We start from the raw sequence: 23,299 nt of genomic DNA, 5'->3' as shown, positions 1-23,299 counted from the left end.
TGCAGGAGTGGTGTTGTAGCGCCGGGGACTGGAGCACTTCCGGTCCGCCTCCGTGCGTACGGTGTGCCGCGGCTCCTCCGTGTGCAGGCCTCGTCCGATCTCGGGAGCTCACCAAGGCATATGCCGCATTGGAGTGGTCCCAAGCTGCGGCAGACCTCGTAGCTGCTAGTCGCAGTGGCACAGAAGTTTGGGGGGGGGGATCAGGCCCTATAAGGACAGGATAATTGCAGGATTTCGGGGAATTCTATCGGAGCGAGCTCACTGCACGTCCGCCATTCTCAGCCGTCGGCCACGCCCCCCTGTATGCCGCTTCTCTTTCGGCATATATTCCAGTCAAGACCTTAAGTTGAAGTTCTCGTCACTTTTTGTCTTTGACCCAAATTAGATGCTTCAGGTTAGGCAACAATTCCGATGGCGGTAACTGGAAAGGGTTGAAATGCTCTACCTTTTTGCACTCAATCTGAAAGGTACCTTATTAAATTCCAGAAATTGCTAAATACTCATTTGTTCAGGACTCAGAGTTGGCCTTTCTTAATACTGTTCCTTCCAATCAGCCTTTCTGGGATGTTATGCTGCTTTATAAATTAAAAAATAAATAAACAAATAATGGAATTGATATATAATACTGAACCTACCCTAATGCACTGCTGGCACGACTGTTTTCACAAGTCCAGGGCAGACTTACTTGCATTTTTAAAAAAAAAAGAAAAAGAAAAAAAAAAAAGGTTTGCAATGTCAACCCTTTCATTCATACCAAACAGCACTGCAGGTCTCTTTCTGACTGTCAATAGCTTGGTATCTAGCCTGTGCTGCTTCCACCACCCAAGGGACCAGTATAAAATATGCTTTTCACAATACACCACACAGACAACACTGCACACTGTCAAGCAAATACTGCAAGGGCATGAATGGGCTATATTTTTTCACCAATCAAATGCAGAGCAGCACGTATAAAAGAGTAATCACACACGAGGCCCTTAGTAATATGTAGTAAAGGCATTTTTTTTTTATTCAAGAGGCATGACTGACTTTTTATCACATTGCAGACAGACCTCAAACGGTGCAGAATGCGGCAGCTTGTTTAGTTGAGGGTATTCCTCCAGTATCTCCGTAAACTGCACTGGCTGCCCGTAAGTAAAAGATGTCAATTCAAAGCCATGACATTGGCCTATAGGGCTACGCAGGGAAAAGGCTCGGCCTATCTTAAAACCTGCTTGCGTCCCTATCATAATGCCAGATCACTGCGTTCAAACTCCCAGTTTCTCCTAGTCACTCCCAGGTTTAAGCGAACTCGAAAGGGAGGAATTTTTTTTTAAGTTTCTGCTTCTCAGCAATGGAATAAACTACCTTTGTCCCTCCGAGTATGTCCATCTGAATCTCTATTCCGTAAGGCCCTCAAAACACATCTTTTTGATTTATAATTTGTCCTATATCTGCCCACTGCTTCCAGATTCATTAGCGCCGAGAGGCCCCGTTGGGGCAGCTGCGCGCTTTACAAAACACACAAATAAATAATAAATTGCTAGCTGCATCAATCTCAGGGTTACATTATGATATGAGCAGCAGGTGTTACTATTACCCAGTGCGATGGTATGCTTTTTTTTGTTATTGGCCTTGAAACGAGGAAAGGTTAATCTGGCCTGTTGGCGTTACACCGGTAACCTCCAGGACGTGCATGACACAGCAGCATAACTACATTTCTGTCTTTCATATTACAAACACTGCATGCTTTACATCACAGATACCAACTGGATTGAAAAAGAAGGCAAGCTGGGCTAACAATATTCCTCCCAGGGAATGTTATAAATCTGGATGCTTTCTTACTTTGGCGGTTTCTACAGCTTCACTGTAATCGGTATCCTGGAAACAGTACAATGAATTACAGGACTTGCAGCACTTTCAAACACGACAGTTCTTAAGTCAAGAGTAAAACACAGCACATTATGGTCACGCTCACATGGTGAGATATATTACGAAAACGTACCATTTTCTTTTTAGTTGCTTGTGTGTAAATCGTAGATTTATGTTACATGTCAGCTTCCAGTAGGCAGAGGTTTATACACAACCAGTTTTTTTGTTGTTGCTTTTGTCTACACAAATGGTTAGGACAGTAGAATAGCCTTATGAATGCAAATGATTGCCTTAGTTTAACTGTTCCTGCAGCAGCCATGTTATCTTGCTCATGCTAACCACGCCTAAAGAAAGTGCCCGTCTAGGTTTCAAGTTTTTTTCAAAGCTTGGCTCTCAAAACAAGAAAGTTTGAATAAATTCCTCAGCCAAAAATATATAATTGGCATTCTTCTTACAACTGAACATAATCTTCATTCATCAGGATCTCAGTCTCCAGCACCAGTGTACTCCCTGTGTTAAATTCATGTGATTCCCATTACAACACTATATGAAAAAACCTATAACTTTGTGCATTGCCTTGGTTTACTCCATTGAAAGTCACTGGGGGAAAGATTCTAGAAATTCACAGCTGATCGATTTATTTTTTAAAGAACCCTCTCAGAGTTCGACTGTTGTGTGCCTTAACTCTGACAGCCTCCACGCCCCCAGTTCATTTAAAACATTTAGACAAGTACAATCCAGGGCTCTGAGATTCTGGGAACTCTCACACTGCTTTGAAACTTATATACCACAGATAGTTTCAGACATCACACAAGGGAGTTCTTTGTAGTACATTACTGCAAAAGTACTATCTACGTAAATATACCACTGTGGAAGACCACAAACAAGTATCATTTCTAGAAGTGTTTATTGTATATCATGATACGATCACAATTTAGGTTACCCCTCGCCCTTTGATCCCAGGAGAGCCCCCATGTAGAGGAAATCAAAAATTCAATTTATGCATCCAGCACACCTCGAGAAAAAAACAGCTATGGAAGTCTGAGCTTTCTAAAATGATGAAATTGACAGTCTTTGGCACTCAAGACTCGTTCTAATCCAGACAAAGCACATCTCAATCTCGGGCACGGGATCAATGGCTGCTTCAATCCGTACATAACTCTTACATTTTTTTAACACAAAATACTCCCATTCAAAAGGGAGAATAAATAAGACATTACTCCATATTGTGCGCTGCTCCTGCAATGCCCCACCCTTATACGAAACAGACAAAAATCTTAACATGAGATGTTGTCCTGAGCCGTCTCACAAAGACAGTCTGCAGTCATGTGCAAAGTTCTTCACTTCAGAAATCAGCTCCCATAAGAGAAGATGGATGCCAGAGTTCCAACTTTAGCCAATCACCTTCCTCCCCCGCCGCCACCACCTCCTTGATTTCCTGCATCTGGCGCTCCTGACAACATCAAGTAGAGAACCACGGGAATAATGTACATCCACTAAAAGAAAAGAGGGGAGGAGAGAAAAGAACACAATGACTAACTTCCCGAATCTGGAATGAAAGTACCACCTCAGTGTTGGATGTACAACAGGAGCCATGCACAAAGCAGACACCCACCAGGTTATGGACACCCCACAATATCTATAACGGGTTCAAAGTTATAAATATCAAACAAGACTTTTCCAGAGCGGACATTCAGCTTATAATCACACCTAAACTGACAAATCACACCACAAACAAAACATCACCTATCTTCGTATTACATGCACCTTGTCACATAGTAAAGGTCACTTACTTTAGATACACTTGTATTCTTAGTTCTACTACCACCACCCATTCTTCCATAGTCCCCAAGATAGGAAAACTATTGTTGTCAATCCCAATGTGACTAACTGAGATCATTCAAAATGCAATTAAGGTGATGGCAATCTTTCTCCCTGCTAACTATGAAGGTATAACAAATCTAGAAGAATTAGAGCTATAGTCAATTTTTCTTAATATACCAGAGGGTCAGACGGTGATCATGGAGCTATAGGTCGTGGAGGCTAAAAGTTGGGTCACCAAAGTGAAGTCCAAACTAGCCCACAGTCCAAACATCAAGCCTCCTAAGAAGTTCTCATCCACTGGTCAACTTAGACGCAAAAGAGGCAAAACCAGTCTTGCTGACTCTCTGGCCGCTGACTATACTGAGGCCGAACTGCTCTGCTTGTGTCCAGTTTCAAATTCAGAAGCGCAGATCATCTTATAAACATTAACAGTAGGCACCATTAGCAGCTAAAGCAGTGCACGTATCAAGCATGGATTCCTTTTAATCCATGTAGTCACAAATGCATTTTGGGACTGGTGGATTAAGATTTTCCCAGGCATTGAATCTTGAAGACAATTAAGGTCATCTCCCTGTATAGGTTTGATGAGAACTTCGGAATACCATCTATTGAGGCCTTTCAACCCCCTCAGACAAATTCCTTTTAGGGTAGATGTCCGTCTCTGGGCAAGACCCAGACATTATTCATTTATTCACCATCAAGGTATGTTGGCATTGGAACCTACAGCCTAACACTATGAAAAGCTGAATAAAAGAGTGTAATTAATTACCTTGTTAAGGGCAACAGTAAAACACAAAGCTAAGTCTTCATTCAGGGTCTTCCTAAATTGCAAAAGGGAAGGTTGTGAACATAAGGCAAATCAGTGAATGCTGGTGTCAGACAGAATAAGTATCCTGGGAGAAGACAGAGTAGCGCAAGATGGAAGGAAAGGTTACTTGTAAACTTAGTTCTTCTCCAGGAATATTTTCTCCAAATTCATCAAAGGTAGGATATTGGAGCAAATATCACCAAAATATGTTTTTTCGACAAACATGGCAAATTAGGCTGCATTTACCTTTTTTTTTTTTTAAACCAATACACAATAGCCAAATTGAAACATAAAAGCACATTTGGCTAAAAACACCATTGCATAATACTGTATAATAAACAAAAAGCAGCAAATGATGTCCTAATAACGAACCATAGCTATTTATATGTGCCCGAGAGACTTTCACGAATTCCAGACAGCTGCACGGCCCAACGATGTCCTTGTAGGAGGATAGGGAGTTTGTTTTTGAAGCATAGAGAACATTGTAACAAGAGGCCTAAGTTAAAAATTGTAGCCCAGGGGTGCAGGACCTGTTGAAATATACCGAGAGAATACCCATGATGGAAAACTATGATAACAAGTAACTTCTGTTTCCTCATCTTGGGAATGTCTCCGATATTCATAAAAGGTAGAACAGTGTTCAGCACCAAAGCAAACATGTTATGAAAAGAAACCTGATTCACTAGCATGTCTATTTTGGAACCCAGACAATAATGCTTGGCAAAGGTTTGAACTGATATTCAAGTGGCAGTACTACAACTTTCAGCAATGGGGACATTTCTCACCAGTGCAGCAATGGTTGCTTTTCCCCTTGTAGAGCGGGAAGAATGGGCATGAGACTACCTAGGCAAATATCTATTTGATTTCTTCAACTTCAACTTCAAATAATCTTTATTTCGATCATTGCAGATCATAAAAGATATACACAAAATCACACCATAAAATTTGTAAAAACGAATTCGGTATTTGAAGATTTAAAAGTTCATGATTACAGTCTAAAAAAGTAAGTAAATTTTAGATTAAGAATTAGTAGATCGTGCCTCATTAGAGTCCTTTATAATTCTTGCGCGTACTCTCCACATTGCCGCCAAAAATTTCGCCATGACAAACACAGTTGGAGCTGTTACGTCAGTTTTAAGCACTCTGTAGGCTGGGGCATAAGTTCGAAAACCCAGATTCTTTAAATAGGGGACCAACCAGTAGCTCCTGATCTTACTGTAGGCTCTACAAAACAGGACCACGTGAAGGTCACTTTCCTGTTTGTAGTTGCATGCTGGACAGTTAGCCAACTCCAAGTTACCATCCCAGGATTTAGTAAAGGACCTCAACGGAAGCGAGCCGTATCTCCATTGCAGGAAAATCTTTCTTACATACACGGGAGACATGGCATCTAAGACATTCTCAGGGCTATAGGAGTCTTTTGCTTTGGTAAATATGTCAGTTAAAGAACCTTCCCGGATTGAGCTCAGAGATCTTTGAGACATAAAGCTATAAAACAGTCTGGAAAGTTCTTTCCTCGGAAGCCTTGTAGACGTTACTTCCGGGTTACACCATAGCTCTGGGACTCCAAGGGTCGTACACATGTCCCTAATGTACTTCAACCAAGGGATTTTAGACACATGTATTGACCTAAGTAGCTCCTGTAGTTCGCTTCTATAGTGGCCCAGGTCCTGACTGCTCCACAGACGTCTCCAGTATGTCAAAGGTTTGAGGCCCAGTTCTTCAGTGATTGGACGAAGTGCCAGGTCCATTCTTAAGGGGAGAAGAGGGCTACTCGGTGGGAGAGCCGCTAATTGTCTAATAAAGTTGTTTTCTGCGACCTGTATAGTCTGGAGCGGTGTATGTCCCCATAACTCGGCCCCATAAGTAATGCCTCCTCGAGCTTGTGCTTTGTAAATGTGTATTGCAGGTGTCAGTGGGCGAAGATAGGATTTATTGGCAATTCTCGTGATAGCACCAGCCCTCTGAATTAGTTTTGTGGTTGCCTTTGTTTTGTGTGGCAGCCAAGTTAGATTCTGGTTCAGAGTTATGCCCAGATACTCAATTGCAAAAACTCTTTCTAGGGATACGGGTCCCAGGCGGGGACTTGGGCAGCTTTTGTTTTTTTTGCTGAGAATCATGAATTTGGTCTTGGAGGGGTTTATTTCTAATCCCCTTTCATTACAGAACTCCAAGAACCCATTCAAAACCCTCTGTAGCCCCATTGGTGTTTTTGACAACAGCAGGGTGTCGTCCGCGAACATGATCGCAGGCACCCTGCTGTTGTTTAATTGTGGCGCATCGACATTAGGGATCCTGCTTAAATGTTCTATCACCCCGTTCGTAAATAGACAGAACAGGGTCGGGGCCAACACACACCCCTGCCTTACCCCTCGTTGGACAGGGAACCTATCTGTCAGCCGACCGCCCTTTCCATATCTTACACGGGAGTAGTGGTCTGTATGTAGCCTGATTAGAATCTGGAGTATATCCCCGGGGACACCCAGGTCCGCCAGTACCGCCCACAACTTGGCCCGAGGGACCAAGTCGAAGGCGGCACGGAGGTCCACAAAGACCGCATACAGTGATCCACCTCCTAGATGTGTCGTCTTCCAATACAGGATGTTTAATCTAAGTATTTGATCGACTGTTGAGACTCCCTTCCTAAATCCCGCCTGGAGGGGGCTTAAAATATCAGTCTCCTCCATCCAGCTTTGAAGCCTATCCAGGATTAATCTACCAAACAACTTTTGGGTTATATCAATGAGGCTGATTGGGCGATAGTTGGCTGGGAGCAGGGGCGACCCCTTTTTAAATATCGGGACCACCTCCGCTCCCAGCCAAGTATCCGGTATTTTCAACCCCCCCAGCACTGCATTGAATAAAACCATCAGGTAGGGTGCCCAAATCCCAGGTTCCTGCTTGAAGAGGTCACCCGGCACCCCGTCCAAACCCGGGGCCTTTCCAGAGGAAAGCCCTGCTATTGCCACCCTGATGTCTTTAATGGTAAACGGGGCAGAAGTATATGTGTTATGGGTGATAGGTGTTGTTGTTACTAACTCCTCATTTTCGGAGGAATATAGCTGCTGGAAGTGATCCTGCCAAACGTTTGCCGCAATGTTTGGTTCAATAGCAGAGGGAAGATCCCCGCTTCCATGGTTGATTATTCTCCAGAATCTACGGGAGTCCCTTTCGGCTAGTGACTCCGATAGATTCTCCCAGTGCCGTACATCCCACTCTGTTTTAGCATTGGCTATAAGTGATTTGTAAGCACTCCTTTTAGAGCGGATCTCCTCCCTGGAGCCTCCTTTTATGGTAGATAGAAGGTCTCGCTTTGCCAATCTACAAGTACTATTATACCAGGTGTTTTTGGTTAAACCCTGTGTTCTTGGTTGCCCTGTGCTGAAAAGGTCAGCTTCAAGCTTCTTGATTAGGTGAAGATGTAGATGAGCTAAATCCTCACTAATATCTTTTATGGAGTCAAGGCTCCATAGGTCAAAGGCCTTCTCGAGGATAGGAATAATCCCATCATAAAGGGCGGCTAGCTTCTCTCCACTGGATGCGAGCCTTTCCCATCTTATCCGTCTCCTGTTATTCTCCAAGAGGTGTCCTCCTATCGATTCCTGGGCACATAACTCCATCTCCCCAGGAGAAGGGATGGCGTAGTCTAATTGTAGAGCGGGAAGAATGGGCATGAGACTACCTAGGCAAATATCTATTTGATTTCCCATAACAAGTAACTACACAGAAGACAATTGATCTAGGAATTGTCTGCTTTGAAGCCTGACTTGTCCCAACAGCCCAATAATTTACAAAAAGGGATTTAAAACTTTGAATATCTATAGTTCTGTCTATAAAAAAAACTTCCTTTACCTCAACACTGTATAAACACCACTCTGCCAAAGTTGTTGGATACCAGAAGTCAGTAAACAAGTAGTTTTGCTAATATGAAAATCTGAAAACTATTCTGAAACAAATGTGGGAGTGTGTACACAATGACATTTTATTTTGATGGCAACAAGTATATAGTTCTTCAATATAAAGAACTTGAAGGTAACTAACATTTTTGCCAAAAATAATAGCCACTAAGAAAGCAATCTCTCAAAGAAATATGCTGCAACTCAGCTTAGTGCATCTGTTCAAAGAGGGCTACATTAATTCTGAAAAAGCATTATTTAATTTCCAGTGAGGATATATTTTAACCCCTTCGACGCTCATGACGAGCTGGGCTCGTCATGCAGTAGCCTCCTGCTACGCTCATGACGAGCCCAGCTCGTCATGAATAATGGTAATCATGATTTTCCAGCACAGGGGAAAAATCCCCATAGCATTCAAAAGGTTAAGACCTCAGGAGCCAAGCGGTCAAGTTCAGTATTTGAAGACTTGGATGGAGAATCCTTCCTAATATCCAAGAGTGTACATATGGTATGATCAGAAGCTACTTGTTTTGAGGGAGAGACAACAGGAAAAGGTCTTGGTGGTGCTGCGTATGAACTTTGCAATAACCTTGGTGAGGAAAAGAAATGGTTGAAAAGCGTACAGATTTCTTTTTGACCAAGCAATTAAAAATGCCTTTTTAAGGCAGTGGTGGTTCAGAAAATCTTGAGGCTTACAAATGCCATTTTGCATTTTCTTCTGTTACAAAAAGATCGTTCTCCAGATAGCCTTAGTCTAATGTGATATCAGCTTAAAACATTATTGTTCAAGACCCATTTATGAAGTTTTAACAAATGGCAACTTAATTTGTCTGCTGTGGAAGATAAATTGCAGGAGACTGGTGTTGCTTGCCATCATCCAAGGCCAAATGGTCTGAGCATTTGGAGAAAAAAACTGTCTTTTGTCTCACCCTGCTTGTTCAGATAGTAAGTAGACTGTGGAATTGATGTCCATCTACAGTAGTAAGGGACCTGACTTGCTCACTAGCAAGAATGTCTTGAATGAAAAAAGAAGAGTGAAACAACTGCAAAGCTTAAAAGAAGAGCATTACCAATAATAATCAAAGAGTTTACATGAGAAGAAAGGTCTTCAATTTCTCCCAAAAATATAGGTATTCCGTGATAAGCCTCAATGGTGCCAACTATTCCAGAGCCGAGAAGTCTGGCAGAAAAGTCTTTGGCCCCATATTAGGCATGGTTGTATTGAGGAACGGCTACCAGCTCTAACTGGACTGAAATACAGCGTACGGTTAGGGATGTAATTGCAAGATCTCTTGAGCCATATAGGGCTGCCAATATGGCATCTACAATGTGAGAGTCACATTGCAAACGAGAACAAACGTGAACTAGAATGTGGTGACCATCTCTGCACTGTAGTATAGCAAGGGGCTTACCCTGGAGAACATTGCTTCACCATGGCTATTTTTGGTCTGCTCGGACTTCACTCAGTTTGAAAACTGAATTGTGCTACAATTATCTCTTGAAAATCCTCTTCATAGTATCAGCTGAATTTCTTCAGTGTAACTGATTATTGTTGGAGTGCCACAATCAGTGTTGCATGAACTTTACAATTTCTTCAAAGGCGGTATTATTTCATGACTGATTCTACTAAACTAACATTACATTTTCCCCCATTCTTGCAAAAGACAATAAACCACATACTTAATTAGGTTTTCTGAACGTTTTGTAAAGTGCATTCATTATTACTCAAGCTAGGGCAGGATTAGGCTGTGCATGCATATATCAGTGCACCACAGAGGAGTTGACTTTTGACTAACAGTTAACATTATATGTTGCAGCAATCCATTTATATTCACAAACAAGTAGATACAGTGTGTTATCCAACTGTAAAACGCAAATCATATATTACATGTTAGCTATTTCAGTTCAGGGGAATGTTTACTCTTTAAAAACATGAGGCAAATCTGTACCAGGTCCAAGAGAAGATACCAAGCAGTGGCCTATATCTTTTCTAATTTTCACTTTTGTTTTCAGGAGTGGCTTCCTGGCCTCCTCAGAGTACAAGATGGGCATGAAGGAACAGTATCGTAGTCCATATTTCCACGCAGTGGAACCATGAGTCCAACAAAGGCTTGATGGCCTATGCATAATGCTTTAAAACAAATCCTTTGATGGACTGGGAGCCAGTTCCATTTTCTTCTAGTTTCAGACACCTGATCAAAATTACATAGGCCTGAGATTAATGTCACTACCATTTTCTGAATTAAATGAAGTTTGGTCAGAAAACTTTTTCTTATTTTTTTTTATTGGCATTTGTAAGACTTACAAAGTCAACCGTGAATAAACAAACGGACCGTTGCACAACAACATCCATTATCCAGTTTTGATAACAGTACAATAGACTTCAAATATACATACTTGGTGACGTAGTTAGTACATGCATTTAGTCAATCTGGTACGATTTTAAATAGTCAATTAAATATTTCCAATAATCCCGCAGGTAATTCCTCCTCATACGTTAATAGGGTGTCTTTACAATATACGTCAGGTCTATAACCCACTGTTTGATTTTCGGGGCCCTTTTACCATTCCAACTAATTGAAATCCTGCGTTTAGCCAGAAGCAAAGCAACTACGCAAAACTTACGCTTGGTAGCACGTATATCAGGCACCAGACCCAGTAAACAAGTGGGAGCAGTACATTCAATGGGAATACCCACCATGGCACTCAACATTTTAATCACTTGTACCCAGTGTTCTGCCACCTTCAGACAATACCACCAAGATGTATAAAATCTGCTGCATCTGAGTTACAGCGTTTGCATTTCGAGTCCATGCTTAGCCCGTATCTATGGAGCCGTGCAGGTGTATAATAGGTCTGATGTAGATATTTATAGTGTAAGATACGTAGGTTACCATTGGGCGCTAATAGACCCGTAAGCGTGCAGGTTATGGTCCATTCTTCTGTTGTTAGTGGAGTGTCTAAGCTAGCATTCCATTTTTCTAGTGCTCTCAGTGTGTTTCCCGCTATGTCCTCTTGTAATTTAACATACAGTTTAGAAACTATGTGTTTCGCTGTGGGAGTTGTAAGCAATAGTTGCAGTGAGGACAGTTGTGGTTCCGCAGGGTATGATGGATACAATTTCCTTATCGCTCCTTGTAGCCTAAAACACGTGAATTTAAAAAGTAATGTTGGGTTACTTATGAAGGAGAGGTTGTCAAAGGTTCTAAACTGACTGTTTTGATACAGGTCTCCCATGGTATCTATACCAACTTGTTTAAGTAAATCCATTCCCACCTTTTCCTGAGTGACAGATAGCTCTGGATGGTGGTGCAATGGCATTGCGGCAGCATACAAAGGTAGTTTGTTTGCTTTCCGTCCCATTGTGTGGCAGGCGTCGTTTGTCGAATCTATTGTGTTAATGTCTCTATTGTGTAATGAGGGTCTCCGGTGTGTGATGATAGCCGTCAGTGATATGGGACGCGCGACCCCCTCTTCGATTGCAATGTGTGTAAGGTAAGGGACCTCATGATACCAAAAACGTGCGTACTGTGCTTGCGCACATAAATAATAAAGCAAAATCTGGTACTTTGAACCCCCCTAGCGAATATGGTAATGTTAGAGCACGCATTTCTATCCTGGCTTGCTTAACCGCCCATATCCGGGTTAGTACCATAGCAGAAATCCGACGAAACACTGCCATCTGCGGTTTGATTGGAATGTTATTAAACAAATATAGAAATTTGGGTAGGATTACCATTTTTACTATGGCCATACGGTCAGCCAGCGATAGCGGCAGGCAGTTCCACCTCTTAATTTTGTCTTCTATAGCTCTACCATAATTTGTACGGGTGAAGTTTTGTCAGAAAACTTTTCTGAAAGCTGCAGGTAGCAGGCATCACCATAGTCCTGCCTGGATGTCACACCTGCCACTACCATTGTGGCCCAGTGTTCTTTAGATATGACCTTTAAACTTTCTCAGAAGTTTAAATTGCAGGATAAATGTTAAGATAACCCCAATAACTTGGGATTCTAGAGAAATATTTTCGCCCATAAGAAATTCCAAATTCTTAACACTGGTAACAAGGGAAGTGCAACCACAGAGCGTCCTGGTCATAGATTTTGAGTTCAGAGCATGTCGGGGGCAAACATTTTTCCTCTGTTTTATCAGCCTTAAGCTTAGGCAAGTTAAAGCTGATTCAGCCCTAAACACTGACAAGCAAGGCAGAAGGTGTTCTGGGTACCATATGCAGAGGAATCTAGCGAGAAAAGGATCTGGGTATCATCAGCATAAAGACATGTAGTCAATCCCAAAAGAATAAATCAAACTTATCAAAGGGCAGATGTACATGTTCAATGAAACTGGTGAGAGTGAGGAGCCCAGAGGGGGTTCCGCACTTAAATGGTCTTTATTCTGATCTGCAAGATAAGAGGGCTAAAGATTGACTACATTCGGTCAGGAATGAGGCGAACCAGGCAGGCATCCTACCATCAATGCTGACCTCTAATAAAATTATAACAATAACACGGTCAACTGTGTAGAAGGTGGCTGATATCTCAAGCAAAAAAAAGACCCACCAGTTTGCCTTGATCTAAGTTAAGTTTGAAATCATTGAAGATCGGGAAAAGAACTACCTTGGTACTCATTTCTGGTCTGAAAGCGGCTTGCACCATATCCAGCAGGTTTGTCCTCCAAGAGGCTCCCAAGCCATCGTTCTAGGTATTTCTCCTATTTTAGTCATAAAAATAGTGGAGAAATTGGACCATAACTAGCTTCTGATGCCGGGTTTATCGGTAATTAATCTCAACAGCACTACTCTCAACTTCAACATGTTTATATGATACAACTTCTCCACCAGAGGTCACACACCTTGGGTTGTGAGAGTTCCCCACTGAGCATCTAAAGCCTCCAGAAACGCATCTGACACTAAAGTGTGTAATGGAAATATTCAGCCCTGACAATACAAGGACATGCTTCACACTCCTTCTCAATAAGCATATAATTTTCAATCCTCTTCCTCTGGATGAACAGATGAAGTGGAGCCCAATGCATTACATTTTTTGTCTTAGCAGCAAAATCATCAAAGAGTCACAGCATTTTCTTTAAACTTCAAATCAGAATACGCAGGACACAGCTTTTTCTAACTCTGGTCTTTTTACTGGATGAAATGAACAGTAGGTAACAAAAATACCCAACGTTTGGTCCAAAGTTCCATGAACCAAAGAAGCTAGAGGAGGGTCTTGAGACTTCGTTTGAATTGTTTTGAATATGCCTGGTGTTTGCACCTCTGGTATTGTATTTTCAATACTGAACTTCCCTGCAGCGCTATTAGCCAGCTTGTGACACAAGATAACATTTTCTATGGGAGAAATTCGACAGAGCAGATTCCAATGACACTAGTGAAAGAGCACACAAATCTAAAGATGAGAAGGAATCATAATCGGGGTCAAAATGGTGTGACATGACTGTCTTTTGACTCTTTTTTGCACTAGGAGATTAACTACATTGGTGTTCGGATTGTCCATGACAAGAGCGGTCCTCAGTCTTCACATTTCAACATCTTCAGCGTGACTTTGAAGGAGAGTCCCCTTTTTCTTAAAAGCAGATGAAAATAGCATTCCGCAACAAATATTATGAGAAACTTCAGTCTTAGCTGGAGCTTGTATAGGATTAGGCTGCCCAGGAGCCAGCATGACAAACAATGGTTTTAAAGGCAGTAGATGGCATGGTTAAACCCTTAGCAGCAATAAAGCGGTTACAAGAGGTTGCGTTGCAGTTTCTTCTTCATCAGAGTAAATATGAACTACCTCTTTTTTAACAGGTTGAGGAGAATCTAGAGGCAGCAAGATGCTTTTCCATGTCTTTGGAGCTTACAGCGACTCAATTCTTGCTAAGTGGGTGATACCCTAGGAGACCAGCGACACATCTCTTGAGGTCAATAAATGCCTTGACGGCGAACAGGAATATTCAGAACCTCTCCCTTCACAGAGAGTGTTTCATCATTCACTGATATCATGAATAGCCTCAATATCAACCAGGAAAAGGAGTGTTCTTCTCAGCTCTGAGGAAGGTAAAGATGCTACTAAAGAAATCTTCTCAATTTCACCTGGTTTCATCATTTGGTAAGCTCCCTCTCTGTCCCATAATCATCTGCGTGCAGTTTGTTTCTACAAATGCCACATTCTTTGCTGGTAATTCTTTCAGGAAGACAGTTCACAAACACAGATCATGGCCACTTTTCCTAGATATTTTCCTATCACAGACTGGACATTCATCACAAAGCACAATGAACAATCGTCAGAGAAAAAAAAAAAAACAGAAATTGATTGGTCTCCAAACGAAAATGTAAACCAAAACGGTAAGGACTGCAAAAATAAGTTGAGACTGTGAACCCCATCACTTCCACAGCATTTGGTGTTTTTAGCTTTGCAGAGCGGCAGAAAGCATCACAGAATTCTGGAATTCTTAAAGTGTCAGGGACAATTTTTAGCAGCTCTGCTTTGAGTGTTAGGATATTTCATGCTTTTTTATTTTTCTTATGTAGTAATATGCAGTGGTGTTTTCAGCAAAACATGCTTTTAAATGTATATTTTACCATTTGGATATTAAAAAACAGTATTTGTTGCCTACCTGGAAAACTATTTGCTGAGATGTGTTGCAGTATCTCAATGAGGTAATGAGATATTCTATCTTTTATGAATTACTAGCAGCCCTTCCCGGCGTTGTCCGGGTATGAATTGCTGCCGGCCAGTAGTATATTGTTTTGTAGGATTTCGTTTTGATAGCATTTCTTATCTGTGACGGGCCTGTGAAACGCTCCGATTCACGGTGCACTGCAGATGCACTTAAGAGTGCGCGTTCAGTAGTGTGTGAACTCGAGTTTCCCTACTTTATTTTTCCTTGCAATATTATATAGCGCAAACTCGACAACATGGCATGAGCACAATTTACATTACAGAAGAACACATTCATTTGTGGTAGGCACGGGGAGACAAAGCGATTTGCCTGGAATCACAGGATGTTGAGCTGATGCCGAGATTCGAACGTAGCTCCCCAGCTCTAAAGTTCGCAATTCTAGAACTTGTGGCGGGAGGTGTGTCTAAAAGTGTATGTCGGTGCTGGCCATCAATGAGAGAGACCTGTGCATTTTTCAAATTAGTGGTGGAAAAATATGAGTATGTTGCTGGAGATGTGGGCCGCCGTGCCACCAATGTACTTACCGGGGGAGGGTAAACACCCATTATTCCGCAACTTTCTTTCCGCATACCATCATTCCGCATACTTTCATTACGAAAGTACCATGACTCCGCAATGCCATTATAACACATGGCATTACATTTTATATGCTTTTACCACGCATACATTTACAACAAAATTCGTTGTAAATGCATGAATGGTAAAAGCATGTTTTTTTTAATGTCTGGATAAGGCAAGTATGGGTATAGAGGTATATGTTTTGGGGTACAGAGGTATATGTTTTTGGGGTGTTTGGGTACTTTAAGGGTTCAGATATAGTTTTTGGTTATGGGCACAGGGGTAGTTTTAGGATTGAGGGCTAGTTTTGGGGTACAGGAGTATTTTTAGGGTTCAGGGCTAAATTTGGGTTGGGGTACAGGGGTATTTTAGGGTTCAGGGGTAGGTTTGGGTTTTGGGGTACAGGGGTATTTTTAGGGTTCAGGGCTAGGTTTGGGTTTTGGGGTACAGGGGTATTTTTAAGGTTCAGGGCTAGGTTTGGGTTTTGGGGTAGGTTTGGGTTTTGGGGTACAGTGGTATTTTTAGGGTTCAGGGGTAGGTTTGGGTTTTGAGGTACAGGGGTATTTATAGGGTTTAGGGCTAGGTTTTGGGGTACAGGGTATATTTATAGGGTTAAGATGGGTTAGTGTTCAAGGGTGTTGGGGTATTTTAAGGAGTAAGGGTGGGTTATGATTATGGGGTGCAGGGGTATTTAAAGGGAGCAGGGTGGACACTCGGAGCTGGAATGTACAGAACCTGGCAAGAAAAAACAATGAAATATTGGGCACAACGCTGGCTTTTTTTTCCCCGTAATCCCGCGCCCAGCACACCCCCACGCCACCAGCACACGCCCACAGCACACGATATGAGACATGGCATGAAGGGCGGAACGTACCACACGCCCCCAGCGTTGTCACGCCCCCAGCACACGCCCACAGCACAACGCAGACACGCCCACAAGGGACTACTTTGCTGGCACGGTTCTTTTACCTTTTAAATGTATATGGTGGGCGTCTGCATAGCCTATGTCCTTCTGCTGCAACTGCCCTTTCCAACGCTGTATTGGGTGTTGTGATTGGTGCTGTGGTTTCTGAGATTACCCGCCTCAAATGTTTGGGCTCTCTCTTTATTATATTAGTATGGATGAGAAAATATCCCTTTTCACTTACATTCTTTCCCAAATGGGAGAGCTTCTCTGGGAAGAAAAGTCATGCCAATGAGAGGTCGGAGTGTTGAAGCACAACAGATTACTTGAAAATCTCATGGGGTTCCAAATGGGCATTTCATTGGAGAGCGGGGGGGAGGCTGGGGAAAAGAGGTGAATTCACACTAGCCAATGAACTCTACCCAAGAGTCTTCGCAAAAACAAAATCAGAGTAATAGTGGGTATCTAAACGCATTCTGTACGAGCCACCTGAGGGAAAAATGCAATCTCCCCTTACTGCCCTTGCATTCACTGAAACCATTAACCTTCAGAATAAGCAGGAGTCATGAAGACTGTGCGAATCTGGTCATCTGACTGAAAAGGTCATCAGGGTGCTAGAAGAAAGAGGCCCGAGTATTCTGTAGTGATGTACATTATTCATAAACATGTCCTGCCTTCCCAAGTAGAGACACAGGGCTGATGAAAGAAAGTCTTTTGTGTGGGAATACTGCCTGTGCACTCAGGAGTACAGTTTATTTTAAACTTCTCTTAAGCTGCGCAAATACTAACTTAATTCTCCTTATCGTTAGAACATCCTACAAATATGGATGAAGAGGGCCCCGAGTGTAAGAATACACAAGCATGCTTCATTCAGCTACTCCTCAAACAAAGTACTTTTTACCAGCGTCTAGTTACACTGCAAATGTGAGCATAATGCAGTTGGCAGCAAGTTGGTCTTCTTGGAGCACTCAAATCCCAGTTTCAAGATACAAAACAAAGGGTCCTTCAACAAACTATTAGTCCCAGCAAAAGGAAAGTCTTCCACTCACAACTCCAGTTCATGCATAAAGAACATACCACACAGCTTCTTTTAACACCCCATAAAGACATACCACATCTTGCTCACATTCTGAGGGACATCGGACATGTTCTGGTCACACTACAAGAGGCTCCACAAGGTTGCAGTCACCTAGTACATCAATGTCTTGTATGTCACTGGACAAAATTTGATTTTTATTCACTTTACCAGTATTAATAGTATTTGGTTGCCACAATACTCATTTTATACACTCTAGTGTAACATAAGGGATAGTTTTGCATAGCTTCTTATCATACAATAAAAATCTCACAAAGCTTCTCATCATACCACACCATCAGTAGCAGATGTTTCAGAATTATTACAGTAAATCAAACCAGACCTCTTGTAAAGTGTCAAGAAAAAGCCTTAAAAATCACTCGACTTTATATTTGCTTTTGACCATGTAAAGCAATCCACTGCCTTTCTGCTAGGTTCGCTCTACCAAATACTACATGCATGCATAAACATAAAAGAAATCTCTTGTACAACATCTGGTCAAACCACAAGAAACTTCTCTCAGATTCCAACCACACCAAACCAGATCTCTTTCAAGCCCATAGGTCATGCCTCTAGCAACTCTTGCACATTTCTCAGGTCAAAAAGGGTAGGTATGAAATGTCAAGAGTGAAATCCCAAGTTACCAGAATATCAAAGCCAAAATATAGAGGACCAAAATATTGATATGTATGCATAGTAAGTATAGCTTTACTATACTAATTCCACATCTATTTACCTTGACAATATATCACCAAGGTACGTAGATGAGGATCTAATAATAATAAATCGATACTTATCTATATGCAATTACCTGCTTGATATTTTATCCCTCAATATTTCGGCTTTCATAGTACGGTAACTCGAGATTTTACACTCACTATTCCAAACTACAAACGGTCGTACATCAGGAAACATCTCTCACAGTCTAACATTTAACCACACACAAGACCCTTTGCACAGTTGTTGAAATATCACAAGAGGCCTAACCCACAACCCCACGTTCTATCACTAGAGCTCTTCCACAATGTTTCAGGTCAAACCATAAGCAGCCTCACACTTATGTCCGGTTAAGCTTTAGACGGCCTCACTCGTTATCAGATCAAACAAGGAGATCTCTCATGCTGTATGTATCATGTCAAATTAGACATCTTTCATAGTGTCAGATGAAACCACAATTCCTCATCTCCAGCCTCAGGTCAAATCATGCAAAAGGTAAAAGCGCTAGAAATCTTTCCCACAATCACGTCACACCTTGCGAGATCGCTGACAGCATAAAAAAACAGAATAGTCTAGGCTGTATTCAACGGTAGGACAGAGTGAAGAATTGGCAATCAACGCACATCTTCGTCCGCATGCAAATGTCTCAAATACTTCATGGTTATGTGACCTTGGGGTCTGCATTTATTGACAAGAACATGCATGCAAAATCAATATTTCCTACAGAACAAACACATTTGTCCTTATGAAAATGATGGCACTTGTCCCTTTTTTATCATAGTGTTTTGCCTTTTCATCAGTAGCAGACATTCCGCTCCACAAATATGATTCATGCAGGGAGCTCAACAACTTGTCATCTCAGTAGTAATCACCAGGACCCCACTCCATTCATTGTATGCTAAACTACAGCAGTGAACAAAAGAGCAGGATGTGAGGCAACCCATCACCAGAAGTGAGGAGGGACAATAGGGAGTGGGGTGTAGAGGCTACTAGAAGCAGAGGGAATAGCACAGACAGAGAGGGAGAAATGCAGAGTCCCTCAGGAGAAGAATGAATAAATGCAGCTGAGCACAACGCAGCACGGGCGGTATTTAAACAGTTTTAAATGGAGTGAGACTTCAGGCAGGTACGGTAAGGGACAGAGAGATGGAAACTGAGGAACACCAGAAGTATAAACTACATGGAAAGGAAGATCAAATATTGGAGGGTCCTGAATGGAAATCACAGAGCATAATATGGACAGAAAATGATGCAATGGAAAGTGAGATCAGAAGTGTAACAATAGTGGCACAGATCTCTCATGTGACTAATAACCACAGACCTGCGTTGCAGGTTGGCCAAATAATAGCTTTTAATGTGAGACACTACCAATTACCATCTAAAATAAGGTGGCTCCATGTGAAAATACTGCAGAGGAAATGACAGCTAATGAGTTTACCTTAACAAGATAACCTTTGGAGGTAAGATTATGTGCCTGGCTTTACATCTAAAGGTAGTAAACAATTTGAAATAAGACTTTATTTAATAAAGTCGTGGAGAAAAATAAAAATACATTTTACATATTCAATTCAATTTTTTAATTTGATATACCAAACTAGTGACTGGATACTGAAATTAACTCTGTGGCATAAGGAAGTATGGTAAGAATGACTTAATTAAAAAAAATTGTCTATAGAAGGAGAGACTGATACAGAATCATTGTAGAACAGTTTCTGGTCATGTGTGAGTGAAAGGTCTCAAGGAATGCTAAATCAGCAATAGCATTAAATACCACTAAATGGGGACATATCAGCTAGAGGCATGTGCACCTACTTTAAGTCATCGTTAGAGTATTGTCATCAAAAGTCATGGCTGCTGTTTTAGAGTTGCATGGATAGTGAAATGCAGACCGTATAAATGGTGAAGACTATCACTGAACATGTCTCGGAGCTGATTAGATTAACAAATGCATTCTCAAATATCGTAAGTAATGGAAGGGAGGTGATGGGCATTTGCTGAAGGGCACAGTAGAGTATTTGTTATTTTTCATGCAGGGAATGATCTGTTGGTTTTTAAGAGGAAGGTAAATTCCTGTGAGAAAGAACGTATTGACATGAGAGTGAGGTGAGCAGCTACTTTATATGCAGAGTCAAAGTTATGCCTTTTTAATTTCCTACCCTTTCCCGCAACGGCCAGCCTTCAAACTCCTATCTTTCCCAGATCTCATTGACAGACCAAACTCCCTCAAAGCCACTTCTTATGAAAATGTCTTACCATCATCCTTCACTTTCATGGCTGACCAGATGCGCCCACTCCTAAAGCAGCCTAAATAAGACCCCGATAATCTTGCCAACTACAAGCCGATTACTCATCTACGATTCATTGCAAAGATCTTTAAACAAAATGTCCATGTTCAGCTCCAAGATCATATCCATGCTAGCCATCTCCTGCATGGCTACCAGTCTGACTCAAGATCATGGCAGCACATACACATTGTAGGCAATGCCCTCTTCATGAAAATGACCACTGCCTCCTCCTTCCATTCCTAGCAATGTTGTACTCCTACCTTTCCAACCGAGTTTGTACACATGGGCCTTTCCAGGTCACAAAAGATCCCCTTCACCTGTAGAGTCCTTCAGGATCCCATACGGTCTCCTGTCATCTTCAACCTGAACATGGATCCGCTTGTGCTCCATTCTCCAATAACAGCATCAAGATTAACCAATATGCCAATGATACACAATACTTCTTGAAAGTCCCCTCTGCTTCAGATATCCAATACTTCAAACTCCACTCGCACATCATCCAGACCTGGATGTCCAGATCCTGCTTGCGGCTCTACCCAAACTAAACAAAATTCTAGTTATTTGCCATGAATAACAAACAAGTAACTGTACAAACATAACACAATTATATTAACTCTGACAGCTTTGAACCTCAACTTTCACCAAAAACAAAGTCACTTGGATTCACCCCTGATACCAAACTTGTGTCTCAAAGAATAGACGGTCATTCTCTTCTGAAGAAAATCCAACGTTTCTTACAGAAACTGACTTCAGAATGCTGTTCAAGCCCTCATACTCTAGCAACTGGATGGTGGTAACGCCCTACTCCATGGGCTCCCAGACTACACACTGATACCCTTTCAGGGCACCCTACACACCGTAGCACGTTTCATTCAAAGCCTAAAGAAATATGATCACATCACTGCCATCCTGATGGAACGCTTTTAGTTCCCCTTGCCTGCCTGCCTGCAGCATCTTGTAAACCAACTTGGACGGGGCAGCCATCTGGGGGATATCAGAGGTCGCTGGTCTCCAGCGGAAATCCGGACTTCACATCAACTTTCTAGAGTTACGGACGAACCGGCTGGTATTAAAAGCCCATCCATCAAGGGAAGCCTAGTACACGTGGTCACGTGCAACACCACAACCATGTGGGACTGCAACAAACGGGGATGGGTGGGGTCATGGACTCTTTGTCAAGAGGCCCTGCGTCTCCGGGTGTAACAGCAGGGCATTTCCCTGTATTGAAAACCAACTGCATCATTTACAAAGTCATCACGACCAGCACCCCCGCTTATCTTGAAGACAAGCTCACCAACTCAGGTGGTTCTCAGCACACCCATAGCTAGGACACCATCAGTCTGCAGACTAAGAAGAGCAAAAAAAAAAAAAGATAAGACAGCAGAAACCACTTTCAATGCCACTGCAAAGGACACTGGGCTTTGCGCGCCTTCAATGAACCTTGCCTCTCATACCAGCCAAGAGGATTTTAAAAGCCCAGGGCTGAGTGCACACCGGACTGTTCTCTATTGCAACAGTAACGAAGGGAGACTGGACCAAGCTCACCAATGGGGGCTGTTATCCTTTTAAAATCCTCTTGGCTGGTATGAGAGGCAAGGTTCATTGAAGGCGCGCAAAGCCCAGTGTCTTTTGCAGTGGCATTGAAAGTGGTTTGCCCTGAGGAAATTGCCTGATCGATACCAAGGCAATGAAACATGTCGGCTGTAAGTAGGGTGTGAATCGATTGGCAGTATTCACATCTTCCTTTTTTATTGTTCATATATGTACCGTTTGCAACAAGAAGGAACACCATTAAAGAAATTGTCCCAGTTGCAGAATATATTATATGTTAATTGTTGAATGTTGTATGTTGTGTTACATATAATTTGTGTTCACTGCACCACTCACTGTCTTTTCTTTGGGTTTAGGACACGTTTCCGTTATAGCTTGATGGCACCAATGATGATAACAGGGCCATCCTGGTGAGTACCAGCCAGGGGCCCCATTGGTGGTGCGCCCGTGAGGTGCCATCTCGCTTTCTCACCTTTTTTCTGTTGTTACACTAGGTGAATGTGGGTTTTGTACTTGTTTAAGTCCGTCTATCAGAGTTGGGCTATTTTTAACAGTGGCAGCAGACTGAGACATCCCCTACTCTAGATTTATTGTAAGAAGAGAGGTATGTTGTAATTTATGTACAATAGTAGTTTGTTGACTTATTGAGTGGAGGGCGTCCTAGTTGTTTGTTTCCCTCTTTGCTCCTATCTTTTTCCATTAACTGTCCACAAACCAGCTTCCCCTCATGTTACTCATTGACTTAATGCTCGTCTTTGACCATGCACAGTGCTCCACTACATTTTGTCTGAGTTCGGTAATGCCTTATCTGGTACAGACCATCTAGCTGCTGATTTCTTATATTTGAGCTATCCCCAAGGTAAGACTGGATCTGGATATTTTTTGTGAGCAGTACCCTTGCATGCTGATATGTGGAGTCATTCGGCCTATGCGTGGCAACAGCGTCTGCCCTGGAAGTGACGTTGTAGCGCCTATATAGGCATCACCCTAGTGCACTAATGTCAGTTTTGTGACTTTCCACGCCAGGAGCGCACATCGACGAAGAACAATGGTGTGAGAACCCTGTCCCCAGAAATCCGTTCGCAGAGCGGGGAGGATGGATGTGTTGGTAACTAATCTGTGGCTAGATAGAGTCTCGAACAGCTAAAGTGTTA

General features: G+C 42.2%; 1 protein-coding gene across 2 annotated transcripts in view; it reads right to left on the bottom strand.

Annotated features, from left to right (window-relative positions):
• Nucleotides 1-2,741: 2,741 nt before the first annotated feature.
• EMC10 (ER membrane protein complex subunit 10) overlaps nt 2,742-23,299 on the bottom strand; it is a 106,876-nt gene continuing 86,318 nt past the window's right edge. For both annotated transcript variants that reach the window (XM_078655294.1, XM_078655293.1), the window contains one exon: nt 2,742-3,347. Coding sequence is in view for 1 of the 2 variants with exons in the window: in XM_078655293.1 (XP_078511419.1) it covers nt 3,252-3,347 (96 nt within the window). In the remaining variant the exon portion in view is untranslated. The remainder of the gene's footprint in view (nt 3,348-23,299) is intronic.

Source organism: Lissotriton helveticus, chromosome 7, assembly GCF_964261635.1.
Source record: "Lissotriton helveticus chromosome 7, aLisHel1.1, whole genome shotgun sequence".
Taxonomy (NCBI): domain Eukaryota; kingdom Metazoa; phylum Chordata; class Amphibia; order Caudata; family Salamandridae; genus Lissotriton; species Lissotriton helveticus.
The sequence above is the reverse complement of the archived record's forward strand: the minus strand, read 5'-3'. Positions and strand labels throughout refer to the sequence as shown.